Below are 16,473 nucleotides of genomic sequence, written 5' to 3' on the forward strand. Positions count from 1 at the left end.
ATGTGCGGAAATGTCTTGACACTTGTAAGATTTTTTTAAAGTGTTTTGATCCTAAATTAATGATGATGATGCCTTGATACTTCTTGCTGACATATGCATGATCAAATCTGACAGTAAAACAAGATGGCACAGGTTCAGGGGGATCATATACTTTTAATAATGCATTGTTGGCATTATGGTTACTAGTCCTTGGTGTTGATGCTTATATGGCTAAATGATACATCTTGCTATGATATGGTTATGAGTTTTCCGTGATAAAATCTCATATGATTCTTGGGGTTACATAGTTGGTGTTCAGTCAGATTTTTGGTTGATTCTCTGATGATGCATATATGGTGCTTACATGGTGATCTTCATAAGGATAAGGAGAAGTACAAAGCTTGAATACACATCTTCATTACTTGATGATGAGTCACTCATATGTTGCTATCGTCATATACATAAAGATCATTATGATGCAAGATTCCTATAGTTCTTGGGGCTCATGTGGATGAGGATTGTTGTTGTTGATGATATCAAGAAGTCTTGACAAATGATCTTGAGCTCAAGATACATAGTGCTATATACAGTATGCTGGATACATGGATGATTACTCAAAGTTGCATTGTTGGAGACATGATGAGTTCTTACCTATATGATGATAGGTTGATACTTACATATGTTGATTGATGCAGATGTTCCCAAGTGATGATACTTGGATCATGCAGATCTTGATGTTGTTGATATGGCCATGGTGTTTTTCACATATGATACAATGTGAATGATTCGATTGTTGGTCTAGATGTTGTTGACAGATGCTTATGGAGCAGATCATACATTGTGTATGATAGTTGCTGATGACTACCATGGTCTTATTTAGATGTTTGGTCTCAGTTATAAATGTCATGTAAAGGTCATATCAAGACTCTTGATGTAATATTTTGTCTCTATCTATTGTAGTCATTTGATGAATACCTTTTGGTCATATGTTGTAATTTGTACCTCCACTATTCATGGGAAGGATGATGTAATATTTCAGTGATTTATAAACAATTGGTATCTGGTGTATCCCCACTTGGTTGGGTGGATGAGTCAATATCGGTATATCCCCACTTGGTTGGGAGATGGATGTATGTATGAGTCTTTGGTGATAGGAAGGTCATGTTCTTCTTGTAGAACATCTTTTTACAGACCTTGCTTACAGTCAGGGGGAGCATGAACAACACACTTCAGCAGAGCAGAGATTTCAACATGTACTCAGAGGAAGCATGGAAATATTGGTACACCTTGGCATATACAAAGGGGGAGCTCATTTAGAGATTTCAGCAAGTACTCAGGGGGAGTATGGACAGCGGAATGTTTATCAAGGAAAGAGAATATCTTGGTCCGCCCTTTTCCCTTGATGTCAAAGGGGGAAAGTGATTTGGTGTTGTTGCCATCAAGTCCAAAGGGGGAGATTGTTGGCATTATGATGCATGTGTTGTACTTGATGGCAACCCACTCATAGAAGAACAACTCACTTATATATAACTAGATGAATCTACAGAAGAGATATCAGATGTGACAGAATACATGGGATGCAGGACAGCTCAAAGGAATTAGATGACAGTTCTCAATACGACAAGTTAGCTTCGCCATCAAATCCAAAAGGGGAGATTGTTGGCATTATGATACAAGTGTTGTCCTTGATGGCAAATCACATAGATGACAGATCATAGTGTAGCAGGTCAGTAGCAAAGAGTTGATGATCAAACTACAAAGAATGAAGAAAGAAGAATATATACGCAGGTTCACTGTATACCAAGTCGTGTACATATGTAGGTTATACGCAGGTTCACTATGTACCAAGTCGCGTATATACGCAAGTTCGCTATATACCAAGTAGGGTATACACACAGGTTCACTATTTACAAAGGCGCGTATACACGCGAGATTGCTAATCAAAAGTCGCTTATGCGTATGCACGCACTTTCATGCACAGAAAAGCTCGTACATGTGGGAAAGCTTATTTTTGGGTCCGTGGTATTTAGACCTATGGTTTTGGTCCTTGGTATTGCGTTCGAAGTGTTGAACCCAGGTATTGGGTCTCTAGTATTGGTTCTCAATGGTTTTGGACCATGGTATTGAGTAAGGCCTAAGACTATAAAAAGATAAGAAGGTCATTAGGCAAAGGCATGGAGAGAGTCTTGAATATCTGATGAAGTATGAGATCCAATATGCAGGTTATGGGTTCATGATGCATTGCTTGATCTAAGCTAAGGAGGAATCTCAATGGTTGATGGAGAACAAGATCTAAGGATAGATCGGGATCTAATGGCTTAGAATGAATCATCTCTATACGGTTTGATCTTGTTTAGTCTAGATCTATATACTGACGCATGTAATGTTCTGTAAATGTTATGATCTGGGTATAAATCAGGTTTGGAATAGCTACAAATCATGATGTATACGCTGGTTGACTATGATAAAAGAGCGTACATACGCAGGTTAGATACATCTAAGTAGCGTATACCATATGATCTATGATGTTTGAAGTTACAGGTGTTTCTGGTTGTTGATGAGTTCTGATGGCTGTTAACTGGTGTCAGTATTCTGCATATTCAGATTGGTTGATTATGTTTAGCTTCAGTATTGATGGATGAGATCTAATGGATCTAGATCAGAATGACTTATCTTTATGTGATTTGATGAACTAGATCTGGTTGCTAACATACATATTATCTTTGTATATGCAATGATCTGGGTATGTCTGAAGTTAGGAAGTGGAGCGAATCTATAAGTAATTAATGACATATACGCTGGTTCACCTTGATGAAGTTGCATATACACGCCGGTTCGGCACTTCCAAGTAGCGTATGCACTCTGATGCATGATTTTTGATGATACATTTGGTTCTGAATATTGTGGCAGAGTTCAGTGTTCTGGTGACTGCATTTTGTTGACAAGGGTTTCAGTGATTCAGTGTTGGGTGATTCAGAGATTGATGATGCTAGTGTTGATTGATTGTGTGCTTCAATGATATTGATGGTGTTGAGATTGCAACAAGATGATGGAGCTTAGTGAAAAGTGTCGCCTTCACTAAGTGGGCCCGCAGGCTATTTTTGGCGCAAGTCTATTTTTAGACTATGTCTATTTTTAGACATATGGATCATGTCTATGGATTGCAGGTCGCTGTTTATGGATGATTGGTCAAGTTGGGAAAAATAGATGGACTTCTATTTTTTATCACAGTGTGAGTGATCAAAGTCTATTTTTAGACTGGCTGTCAAAAATAGAAAAGTCAAATATTATTGTTTCATAATAATATTTGGACTATAAACTTGATCTTATTCTCTTGGAGCACTTCAGTTTGAGCTACAGAGGTGGCACATGCAACTGTCAGAAGGAAATACGTTTTTCTTATGAGTTAGTTGAGTTGTTGCATGCATGACTTCAGTTAGAACTCAATCAGTTGAGTTTGGTGAAGTTGATTGTGGAGTTGATGGAGTTGTGTTCAGTTTGACTTGGTTAAACTAGTTGTAATTAGTCTAACTGCGAATAGACTAATGATGAGTTGTTAAACTAATTATTAACTCATGATGCAACTAATGAATACATCAGTTAACTCAGTTGCATGTCAGTGCATGTTCAGTTCAACAGGGACAGGTGGTAGAGAATCAGATTGCTATCAGTTGTGACTATAGTTGTGCATCAGATCTTGCACAATCAAGGGATTGAGTATGCCAAGGAGTTTGCTCACGTATTTGCCCAGTATTGTAGCCTCTGCTCATGTCTAACAAAGTGTGAGTGATTATTTTGAGGTGAAATACGAGTTTGGTAAGCCATTCTCATCAGTTCTTGAGCAGGTATTGAGCAGTGGAGGCAGGCAAGCAATGGAATAGATTTGGAGATCAGATCTGAGCTGTATTGTGTGTAACAGGTGGAGCTGGTACTGGATTGCTTGTGATAAGCATTGTACTTTGTAATTTTACATGGTCTCAATCATTAATATACAGATAGTGTGGGGTTTTTAGCGAGATGCTTTCCCCGGGTTACATACTGTGTTAATGTGTGAATGCTCTTGATGTTTTATTGTTATTGATGCTGCTATATTGATGATAAACGTAGAGGAGCTTATGTATTGTGTATGTATTCCGCAATAGTACATGATCAGGATAATCTCTGTTGAATATGTGTTAAATTATTCAAAATTTCTACATGGTATCGGAGCTGTTGATCATCAGATCTACTATTCAGGAAGTGTTTACATTCTATTTCTTCAGGCAGAGTCTGTAATCGGGCCAGGTAGCCTCTGGATTTATCCTTCCTTTGGAAGGTGAGATATCCGGTGAATGCCCATACAGTCAATCTCTGTACGAGAAATATTGTGTTCTCACGAATCTTAAATCTGAGGCGGTTGAGTTGGTTGCTGGTGGAATTCGAATTTGCAGCAGTGTTTTCTTGGTGACAACGCAGCAATGTCTTTCAACGGATTGCGATTGGAGTATGCTCTTGAGGGCAACTCAAACTATATTGCATGGAAGGACAGGATGGAGGAAGTATTGGATGATAACGGGCTGAAGGAGTTCATAGATACGGATATCCCAAAGCCTACTGATGCTACTCAAGCTGATGCTTGGCAAAAGAAGACCGCAAAATGTCGAAGGATTCTGTTGGAGGGCGTGAAGGATCACATTGTGTCCAGCCTCCATGGAAAGGCTACTCCATATTTGATGTGGAAATCATTAACAGAATTATTCCAAAGCAAGAGCGATCAGAGGAAGCTGGCGCTCAAAGATAAACTCAGAAACATCAAATGCGAGAAGGGTGACAGTATTCCCAAGTATCTCACGAAGTTCACTCAGTGTCGAGATGAGCTGGGAAGTGTGGGGGTTACTGTCGATGATGAGGACTTGGTGAGCTTAGCTCTCCTTGGTCTTCCAAAGAGTTGGCATTCCTATCAGGACTCTGTCAATGGTCAGGAGAAATTGCCAGGATGGGAAAGACTATAGTCAGATTTTGTGCAGGAGGAGATCAGGCGGAGTACCAAGGACGGATCTTCGTCAAAGGGAGCTGATGAAGAGAATTCTGCTTTGGCTGCCAAAGCAAAGAAAGGAAAGAGCAAGAAAGCTTCTCAATCTGGTGCGAAAGGAAAGAAGCAGGATATATCCAAGGTGAAGTGTTTTCACTGTCACCAGCACGGACACTATGCCACAAATTGTCCGCAGAAGAAGAAGAACAAGCAAGTTGGTGGATCTGCAGGGGGAGAGGCCTTAGCTTCTCAGTTTGAGCTTGATTTTTCATTGATCGCATGCTTGGTTTCAAGTGTGATGGGATCGGTGTGGTTCTTGGACAGTGGTGCGTCTTTTCACATGACGGGAGATAGAGATTTGTTCTCTGATCTGGAGGACAAAGATCTTGGAGTGCACATCGAGATGGGCGATGATGGTAGATACAGTGCGACCGGTATCAGTACCATTTCCTTTGAGAAGGAGTCTGGTAAACCCTTCGTATTGAAGGAAGTCATGTATGTTCCAGGATTGAAGAAGAATCTCATCTCAGTGGCGATGTTAGAAGACAAGGGGTATGATGTTGTTTTCAGCGAGAGAAAGGCTTTCCTGTGCAGCAAGACAACTGGTGAGACTTGGAAGATAGGGGTTCGAGTGAGGAACCTTTATCAGTTGCATGTAGATGGATGCGCAGCAATGGCGGGCAAGGCAGAACGATTGGTGAGCCGGGATGATGGTGAGTTGTGGCACAGGAGATTGGGTCACCTTCACCATGGAGCCTTGAAGATACTGCAGCAGATCACTACAGGGCTTCCTAAAGGCACACTTGCGCAGTTAGATCAGTGCAAGGGGTGTACTTTGGGGAAGTTTGTGAAAGCCACCTTTCACGAGAAGGATAGTCGCGCCACGACGATCCTTGAGAGAATTCACACAGACGTGTGTGGACCTTTCTCAGTTGCTTCGACAGCAAAACACAGGTATTATGTGATTTTTGTTGATGATTTCTCTCGTAAGTGCTGGATCTTCTTCATGCAGAAGAAGAGCGAGACATATTCAAAGTTCTGTGAATTCAAAGCACTGGTCGAGAAGGAGTCGGGGAAGAAGGTGAAGGCTCTTAGGAGCAATAATGGTGGTGAATACTTCTCGGACGAGTTCAAGGATTTCTGCAAGGCAGAAGGGATTCGTAGAGAGCTCATAGCTCCCCATAACCCACAACAGAACGGGGTAGCTGAGCGGAAGAACAGAACGATCGTGGGTGTTGCACGGGCAATGTTGCATGATCAGGGCCTACCCCTTCACTTGTGGGCAGAAGCATGCAATACAGCAGTTTATGTGCAGAACCGTTGTCCTCATAGGATACTTGGCATGAGTACACCCGAGGAGGCTTATTCTGGTAAGAAGCCTGATCTTTCTCATTTGAGGATTTTTGGTGCTAACGTTTACATGCATGTGACGAAGGATGCCAGGAAGAAGTTGGAGCCGACCGCAGAGGTTGGGATATTTGTGGGGTACACTGATACGCCCCACAACTATCGTGTGTATTTGCCAGACAGTGGTAAAACCATTGTGCAACGGGATATAAAATATCAGGAGGAGAAAGCCATGAAGTGTTCGCTTGAGAGGGAGCTACACTTGCATGCAGATGAGGAGCTATTAGTTCCTAAGGATAAGCTTCAAGATGTGGATCAGCCACAGGATGAGGTTCATGGAGTGGACGAGTCCACTCATGCAGCACCAACCATCAGAGGGCGAAAGCGCTTGATAGAAGCTGAGTGACTGGCTCAAGATGCAGAGAAAGTTGTAGGACCACCTACAGCCCAACGCAGGCAGAGACAGTCACCTGATCGGTACACTGGATACATGGCTCTTATGAGCAAGTGTGTTGTGACTGAGCCATCCTCTTTCGAGGAAGCTGTGGAGGATCCTGCATGGGTAGACGCCATGGTGGAAGAGTATGATTCTATTGTCAGAAACAGTGCATGGGAGATTGTTCCTAGATCGGAAGGGAAATCAGTGGTGGGTTCGAGATGGATCTACAAAGTTAAGCAGGCAGCTGACGGGAGTGTGGAGAAGTACAAGGCAAGATTTGTTGCCCGAGGCTTTTCACAGATTGAGGGGATCGATTATGAGGAGACCTTTGCACCTGTCGCAAGGTATTCTTCCATACGGACGATTCTTGCTCTCTCAGCGCAGATGGGATGGCACATTCATCAGATGGATGTGAAGACTGCGTTCCTCAACAGAGTCATTGAGGAGGAGGTGTACATTGAGCAACCCGAAGGCTTTGAGGTCTTCAGCAGCGAGTCGCATGTGTGCAGGCTCAAGAGAACGCTGTATGGATTGAAGCAAGCACCACGTGCTTGGTACACACGGATAGATAGCTATTTCACAGGACTTGGATTCTCTAAGAGCGAGGCGGATCCTAACCTATACCAGATTGTGGTGGAGGGTAAGTTGCTTATCATTGTACTGTATGTTGATGATTTGATTCTAACGGGTGATGAGATGTTGATACTGTCATGCAAGAAGGATCTTGCTATAGAGTTTGAGATGAAGGACTTGGGCCTCCTTCACTATTTCCTAAGATTGGAAATATGGCAGCGAAGTGGTGGACTGTTTGTTTCTCAGGGCAAGTATGCTCGGGAGATACTGGAGAAGTTCAACATGCATGGTTGCAAGCCTGTTGATACTCCTCTTCCTGGAGGTTGGAGGAAGGAGGATGCCACTTCGGGAGAAGAAGTGGATGCCACTGTTTATCGACAGTTGGTGGGGTCGCTGATGTATTTGGTCAATACACGACCTGATATATGCTATGCAGTTAACCAGCTTTCACAAGCTATGGTTAAGCCTACCAAGCTCTTCTGGAAGGGGGGCAAGCATGTATTGCGCTACTTGAGAGGCACATCGGGATATGGTTTGTGGTACAGACAGGAGGATGAGGTGAAGCTATGTGGCTTCACGGATGCAGATTGGGCAGGGAGCCCAATGGACAGAAAGAGCACATCAGGAGGGGTCTTCAGTATCGGATCGATAGCAATTTCTTGGTACAACAGGAAGCAGAGATCCGTGGCACTCAGTTCAGTGGAGGCCGAGTATATGGCAGCAAGTTTGGCTGCATGCGAGGCTATATGGATGAGGAAGATCCTGGTTGGTTTGTTCGGTTCTCATTTGGATCCTACTGTGATTTACTGTGATAACCAGAATTGCATTAAACTTTCGGCTAATCCTGTATTTCATGATAGATCTAAACATATTGACATCAGGTACCATCATATCAGAGATTGTGTGCAGCAGAGGATCATGTTACTTTCGTACATTCCAACGGAGGATCAGGATGTTGATATTCTGACGAAGGCTCTCACCAGGAGCAAATTCGAGTACCACCGAGGCAGGATAGGGGTTGCTGATAATCCATATCTTGTCGAGAGGGAGTGTTGAGATTGCAACAAGATGATGGAGCTTAGTGAAAAGTGTCGCCTTCACTAAGTGGGCCCGCAGGCTATTTTTGGCGCAAGTCTATTTTTAGACATATGGATCATGTCTATGGATTGCAGGTTGTTGTTTATGGATGATTGGTCAAGTTGGGAAAAATAGATGGACTTCTATTTTTGATCACAGTGTGAGTGATCACAGTGTGAGTGATCAAAGTCTATTTTTAGACTGACTGTCAAAAATAGAAAAGTCAAATATTATTGTCTCATAATAATATTTAGACTATAAACTTGATCTTATTCTCTTGGAGCACTTCAGTTTGAGCTACAGAGGTGGTACATGCAACTGTCAGAAGGAAATATGCTTTTCTTATGAGTCAGTTGAGTTGTTGCATGCATGACTTCACTTAGAACTCAATCAGTTGAGTTTGGTGGAGTTGATTGTGGAGTTGATGGAGTTGTGTTCAGTTTGACTTGGTTAAACTAGTTGTAATTAGTCTAACTGCAAATAGACTAATGATGAGTTGTTAAACTAATTATTAACTCATGATGCAACTAATGAATACATCAGTTAACTCAGTTGCATGTCAGTGCATGTTCAGTTCAACAGGGACAGGTGGTAGAGAATCAGATTGCTATCAGTTGTGACTATAGTTGTGCATCAGATCTTGCACAATCAAGGGATTGAGTATGCCAATGAGTTTGCTCACGTATTTGCCCAGTATTGTAGCCTCTGCTCACGTCTAACAAAGTGTGAGTGATTATTTTGAGGTGAAATACGAGTTTGGTAAGCCATTCTCATCAGTTCTTGAGCAGGTATTGAGCAGTGGAGGCAGGCAAGCAGTGGAATAGATTTGGAGATCAGATCTGAGCTGTATTGTGTGTAACAAGTGGAGCTGGTACTGGATTGCTTGTGATAAGCATTGTACTTTGTAATGTTACATGGTCTCAATCATTAATATACAGATAGTGTGGGGTTTTTAGTGAGATGATTTCCCCGGGTTACATACTGTGTTAATGTGTGAATGCTCTTGATGTTTTATTGTTATTGATGTTGCTATATTGATGATCAACGTAGAGGAGCTTATGTATTGTGTATGTATTCCGCAATAGTACATGATCAGGATAATCTCTGTTGAATATGTGTTAAATTATTCAAAATTTCTACAGATGGGTCCAGTATGAAAATTGGATGAAAAGTGGCCTTCAGATTATGATGTTGTGGTCCATGAGTATCAAGTCTGAAAATTTATGAAACGTGGTACCTAGAGGAAAAAAGAGAAGGTTGTAGCCTTCTGTAGGTCGGCACCTACCTACTAGTACATCAGCTAGTACAAGAGCTAAGGGGGTGATAGCTCCCTTCCAGTAGCAACTAGAAAAGGAGTAAAGGTTGGAGCAATTCAGTAGGCCGGCACCTACGTACTAGTAAATAGATCGGCTAGTACGAGAACTAAGGGGGTTGTAGCTCCCTTCCAAGAGAGTCTGGAGAACGAGAGAAGGTTGTAGCCTTCTACAGGTAGAAGCCTGCATACTGGTATAAGACTGCACCAATATAAAACCATTGTAAAAGAAATTTCTTATTAAAAAGAAGATTGAGATGACTTGCAACAAATGGTTTTCACCCACATTGGGTTTCCACCTTACATCATGGTGTTCATGTGTGCTTCTTGTGTGTGATGATCTATTCTATTTTACTGCTCCTATTTACTGTTCATATGGTTAATAATGCTCTGATGCACTCATTAAGGATCAACTAAATTAATCATAAGTTTACTGGATATACGCTTGTTGCATTACACACAGTTGCGTATACACGCGGTTTGCCTTAACTGAAGTAGCGTATATGAATCTTAATATGGAAATGAAAAAGTTATATTGATTTAATAATACTGATTCAGCCCCCCTCTCAGTATTATTTCCAACATGAGAGGAGTGGGAGAGTGAGAGAATGCTAAAAGAGAGAGAGAGGGAGACACAAAGATGGAGGGGGAGAGAGGAGGAGAAAGAGGAGAGAGGGAAGAAGAAAGCGACAGGTTTGGAGGGAAGAGAGAGAGAGAGAGTGATGGGGGGAGAGAAAGGGATGGAGAGGAAGGACGAGAGAGAGGAGAGAGGGGGGGACAACGGGATGGAGTTGGAAGGGGAGAGAGGGAGGGAAGAAGAAAGACAGAGAGGGAGAAGTGGAGAGAGAAAGAGAGAGTGACAAGGGAGAGATGGAGAGAGTGTGTAAATGTTTGGGGGTGAGATAGAGAGACAAAGAAGGAGAGATGGAGGGAGATATAGATATAGATGGGGGGAGAGAGAGAAGAAGATTTCTCACACTAGATACATTGATTTTAACGTACATGGTGATTTCTAAAGCTATTTGATTGGTTGCACTAGATACATTGATTTCTGTGTAGATGTTGAATTTTAATGATATTTGATTGCTTGCACTAGATGCATTGATTTTTGTGTAGATGTTGAATTTTAATAATATTTGATTGCTTGCACTAGATGCATTTGTTTCAATGTAGATGTTGATTTCTAATCCTATTTGATTGCTTGCACTAGATGAATTGATTTCAGTTTAGATGTTTTCTAATTCTATCTGATTGCTTGCACTAGATACATTGATTTTAGTGTAGATGGTTATTTAGAATCCTATTTGATTTTTTGCACTAGATGCATTGATTTCATTGTAGATGGTGATTTATAATCCTATTTGATTGTTTGCACTAATGCACTGATTACAATATAGATGTTGATTTCTAATGATATTTGATTGTTTGCACTAGATGTGTTTGATTTCAGTGTAAATGTGATTTCTAATCTTATTTGATTGCTTGCACTAAATGTATTGATTTTACTGCAGATGTTTTCTAATTCTATTTTATTGTTTGCACTAGATGCCTTGAGTTCAATGTAAATGTTGATTTCTAATTATATTTGATTGCTTGCACTAAATAGATTGATTTCAGCGTAGATGCCGATTTTTTATTATATTTAATTACTTGCACTAGATGCACTGATTTCCATGTATATGTTGATTTCTAATCCTATTTGGTTGCTTGCATTAAATGCATTGATTTCAGTGTAGATGTTTTTTCTAATCATATTTGATTGCTTGCATTAAATGCATTGATTTCAGTGTAGATGTTGATTTCTAACTTGTTGTTACGGGATATATGATTGTGCATTAATTTTAAAGTGATTGGATTAAGAGTGTGATTGATCTTGGTGTAAGCATAAAAAAATTATTGACAATGTGCATTGATTTTTGTGTTATAGTAATTCAACCTATTAATATTGGAGAGCAAGAGAGAAAATGTAAGATGTTTACTATAATATATCAAGTTAAAGATTTGAATGGTTTACGATTTCAACAACACTTTTCATATAATCAATATGAAAATATGACAAAACTAATAGGGGTGACAATAAGAATAGTTGAGATTGATCACAATGAAAACTATTTGTAATTGACTACATTCTTATTATTCACATTTTTTTCCATTCAACAATATTACATTGTCACTTTGCATTCAAAAATTTTATTTCATCATTTTTCATAATTAAAGTTATTAACAATATCAATCATCTCCACTGATTGAGGTAGCCCAAAAAATTTAAAATTAAAACTACTCTACAAGATATATTTAGTAACACCTGGAGGGACACTATTAATAATTAATTAGTTGGCAAAAACTGCGACACTTAAAATTAAATGAAATATATGTGCAATGTCAATCTTCCTGCAAACTATTGACAAGATTGTCTTCCTTCTTCATCACCAACTAATTACTAATAGACAATTATATACACATATAGAAATATAACACAAAAACTGTAACATTCACAAACATTACCATCTAAATCCAAACACATAAACACAAACCACTCAAAACATCCAAACACAGACGTACAAACTATTCAAGGCAAGCAACATAGACTAAATTAAAAAACATAATTATATGGTCATGTCAAGCAAAGAAAATGTAAATTTCAAAGTATGAGGTTTATCTCAAACATATACATAATAATGATAATCTAAAAATATGACATTACTTCCCTCAGCTGGAACCAGCCTAGATCCATCTAACTCTGAATCTATCATGCACCGAGAGGGATCGAATCCCTCAAAGTGCAAACCTTTCCTCAAATTCTACACTCCAAAAAGAAGGTTTGCACCTCGAGAGATTCGATCCCACTCAGCGCATGATAGATCCAGAGTTAGATGGATCTAGGCTGGTTACGTTTCATTAAAAAAGAGATTTGTAATTTCTACACTTAACATGAAATCGACACATACCATTTCAAATATCTGACTTAATTAAATAATTTTATATCTAACTTTATTTCTTTCTTATATCCAACACCGTGGTTAAAGAATCTCGAATTTTAAAAAATGGGGAGTGGAATGTATCATGAGTATTATTCACTGATAAATATTCAATTTCCCTTACATCGATCACAGAAATATGTATTACAGATTACTGCATAGCACAGATTACTGCTTGCTATGGAAAATACGATTGCTAAAACTTGCCCATCAACCAAAAATCCTGTGTATTATATGAATTTAAGTCTATGCATGGACAGAAGTGACTGCTAATCCCCAACTGATTCGGAACTGTTCAGCATTGGTGTTACTTTATATAGGAGGACAAGAAGAGTCCTACCATGCCATGAAAAAATATGGCCCAAAGATGCACTTTGGTATCACCACTTAGAACGTACAAAACAGGTTTATCATAGTTGTCTCCAAAATGTTTTGGATTTGGTAGTGTCATATTGCAAGCGAGTGATTGGCTGTGGCATGTCTTATTTGATCGGTTTAGTGCATGGCCCATATAGTCATATGTGGTGTCTTGGTATGTTTTTATAACACAATTGCCAAGCTCTGTGGAAACAAAATTGTATTGCAATCACAAAGTAAATACATTATTTGAGAGAGAGATGCCATAAGTAAATACATTATTTGAGAGAGAGATGCCATATGGAAGGTAAAAAAGCCTAATCTTAGTTGACAGCCCATTGAAAATACACCTCTTAGTTGACAGCCCATTGAAAAAACACCTTGAATTTGAAGCAAAATAGTTTTCTCTTGCCACAGTGATATTTTACATTATACATCTTAATTTGAATATAAAACTCGGGCTTCTGAAGACTGCCATGGAGCATTCATTTTGAACATAGAGAACGCCACGCTTGTAAAATGCCCAAACCTCTTCTTCCCCAAACAATATTACAATGAGAATGTACCTTGTTGGATTCTGATATTGAATTGGTGAAGCTCAGGGCTCAGCATTACCCCAACATAATTTCATCTTTATCAATAACCCACATTCTATCCTGGCTTAGCAGGTTCACACATGCTGTTTACAATGTCTCCTTCAACAAAAACAAAAATTGTGTTTACTCAATTACAAAACAAAACTAGTAACAGAATATAACAGCAGAGCTCAACAATGTTTTTACAATATAATGGCATACAATGATGACTGCACTACTATGACACTGTTATCAACTTCCTAAAATTGGCTAAGTTTAGAAGGGGAAATTGGGGAAGTTTGAAAGTTTCATAGATAGAAAATATATAAAACTAATTTAGATTCATCTTGATTTAAAATTTACTACATGAAATATATATATATGTATATAGTTTTACTATTTACATTAAAGATTTTTGTTTTAATTTTTTCTAACATATTATATAAAACCTCACTATATTTCATATAAATTTTTTAGTGGGAAAACTTATCATAACTTAGTTCTCAAATCAGCAGTGAGGACAGTCATCACTCATTGTTATCAGCGATCATCATTAATCAAATAAAATTATGTCCCCTAGAATAATTCATTGGTGGTCAGTAAGGAGCAGGGTTTCACTACTCTCTGATACTTTTGGGTCTTGGCCCATTGCCCTGTTTCCTTACTTCCCAAGAAAACAAACTCTTAACCAAACAAAAACAGTTTTTGAACATTACTCTAAGCCCACTACATCTTATAGGATGCAGACCCACTATATCTTACATAATGCGATGCTCCAAAATATTATATATTTCCATGTTTTTTAAATTAACAATTTATAAAATAAACCTCGTGAATATTATATATTTCCATTATTTTTGAATTGCCAATTTATAAAATAAACCTCATTTCATTAACGTGATCATATACATTCCCAGAAAATTTAAAAATTCAAATGAACCGCTGAACAAAATACACCTCATTTCATTAATGTAGTTATATACATTCCTAGAATATTTAAAAATTCAAATAAACCACAGAACCAAAATACACTTTATTTTCGGTGTTGTAAAATGACCTCATTTCTAAGGCAATTACAGACATTCTTAGAAAATTCAAAATTCGAATAATAAGGGGAAAATTCATGAAGATACACGGACCTGTCATTGAGACCCAGCCGGAACTGCCTCCAGCAACCTGGAAAAGTAGAATTTTGTAGCGGTCATGTCTCGCCGCCGTACCACCCACCCTGCAGCTTTCAGAGCTGCCTCCACATCCTCTTCCGAGTGCAAATAAGCTCTGGTAGTCTTAGAAGGCCCGGGGAAAAGTTCACCAATCCTCTTCAGAATACTGTAATACCAAGTCTTCGGTGCAAAGCTCAAAATCAGCCTTCTTTCAGCCAGAGAGGCAAGATGCTGAATCATCCCTGCAGCTTTGTCTTGTGGGTAATGAATCAAAACATCCACGCATGCCACGGTGTGATATTTCCCATCCAGTGACTCCAAGTCCCGGGTTTCGAACCTGGGTTTCACAAGTTTCGAACCCTCGTTTATCGATTCCTGGGCTCTCCTTTCTGCTTCGGCCACCATTGCAGAGGATATATCGCTAGCAGAAACTATGGCTCCCTCCATTGCCAAGGGAATCGATAAGCTTCCAGTCCCACAGCCTGCATCACATACCTTAATGCCCTCCAGAGGCCCATCATTCTTCACCATTTCCAAGATCTTTTCCACAGTCTGTGCATGGCCGACACGGATATCCATCTGAACTGAGTTCAAATCATCCGCTTGGCCATAAATTCTGTTCCATCTATCAAAGCCAGTCGTATTGAAATAGCTTCTTACCTCTTCTTTGTCGTCTGACTTTCTCGTGGTCTCAGGGTCTGCGAACGAGAGCAACGCTACGACAGCTGCGACCGTAGCGCCTCCCACTAACGGAGCCGCCATTTGAATAGCCCTGGGGTCGTAATTGATGGACGGAACAATCTCTGCCAGTTTCAATACATGTTCACTGGAGTGAATCGCTGTTGGGATCAGTCTTTTGCTGATTGCTAAGTGGTTTTGGGGCCGGCCAGCATTGAAGGGTTTGCCAATGGAGGGATTGTGGGAGAATGGGGAGAACAGGGGACTTGCTGTTACAGTGTTCGCCATTGCCATCTTCAGTGGCGAACTCTGCTATGGGTTCTGAGACGTCAGTTCATTTGAAATGTAGATATCAGATAAGTATTATGTGTGAGGACGAAAATTAATGGTTCCAGATAAGATGGGCATCCAATTACTCCTGGATCGGCCTGATTACTACTGCAAGAACTTTTTACCTTTTTGAAATGGCGGGAATCCATATGAGCCGTGATGAGACGTTAAAAGGGAATATACGATACGATAGCCTTTTTTTAAGGAATATTTTAAATCCGTAGTTTATTTTTTATAAGTTTCGGAGGGTTTGGAAACAGTTTGATACAAGGAAACTGTTTGATGGTCTAAAACTCAAAGGTATCTAGAAAGAGCGAAAGATTGTCTTTTTTAAAAATATTATCAGTGGATGTATTTATAGTAGGGATTTGTTGAAATTATAAGTTTGAGTTTTGAATTTTCAGAGAGAACGGGTTTTTCAAAGCAAAGCATGGAATCCATAAACCAATTTTAAACAACAAAGATCAAAATTTAGCCCAAAAATAGTGGGCTGAAAAACTCTAAAACATGTAATGTTTATTTATGAGTTTAAGCCTTATTGATATGGGCAATTCTGATATAATTATTCTCAATCTATCACAATGTGTTTTTGAGTCAATGTTTCCAATCAATAAATGTGGTTCATCATCACGACACTAATAATACTCATGTTTA

At 39.4% G+C, this 16,473-nt stretch overlaps 1 protein-coding gene across 3 annotated transcripts; it reads right to left on the reverse strand.

Annotated features, from left to right (window-relative positions):
* Positions 1-13,376: 13,376 nt before the first annotated feature.
* On the reverse strand, positions 13,377-15,928 carry LOC149143991 (uncharacterized). Of its 3 annotated transcripts, XR_016264522.1 has the most exons (3): positions 14,788-15,928; positions 13,454-13,765; positions 13,377-13,423 (listed from the first exon to the last, which is right to left on the reverse strand). XR_016264522.1 is itself a non-coding variant. In XM_089448482.1 (2 exons), exon 1 carries the CDS (start codon positions 15,781-15,783, stop codon positions 14,791-14,793), a length of 993 nt encoding a protein of 330 aa, XP_089304608.1. In that variant the 5' UTR covers positions 15,784-15,928; the 3' UTR covers positions 13,377-13,765; positions 14,788-14,790. The 3 variants fall into 3 exon arrangements, 2 of the variants coding, with proteins under 2 accessions (XP_089304608.1, XP_089304609.1); XM_089448482.1 differs by having other exon boundaries at positions 13,377-13,765; XM_089448483.1 differs by having other exon boundaries at positions 13,377-13,768.
* Between the last annotated feature and the right edge of the window lie 545 nt (positions 15,929-16,473).

Source organism: Pinus tabuliformis, chromosome X, assembly GCF_031772625.1.
Source record: "Pinus tabuliformis cultivar Carrire ecotype Pingquan chromosome X, CPIR1, whole genome shotgun sequence".
Lineage (NCBI taxonomy): Eukaryota > Viridiplantae > Streptophyta > Pinopsida > Pinales > Pinaceae > Pinus > Pinus tabuliformis.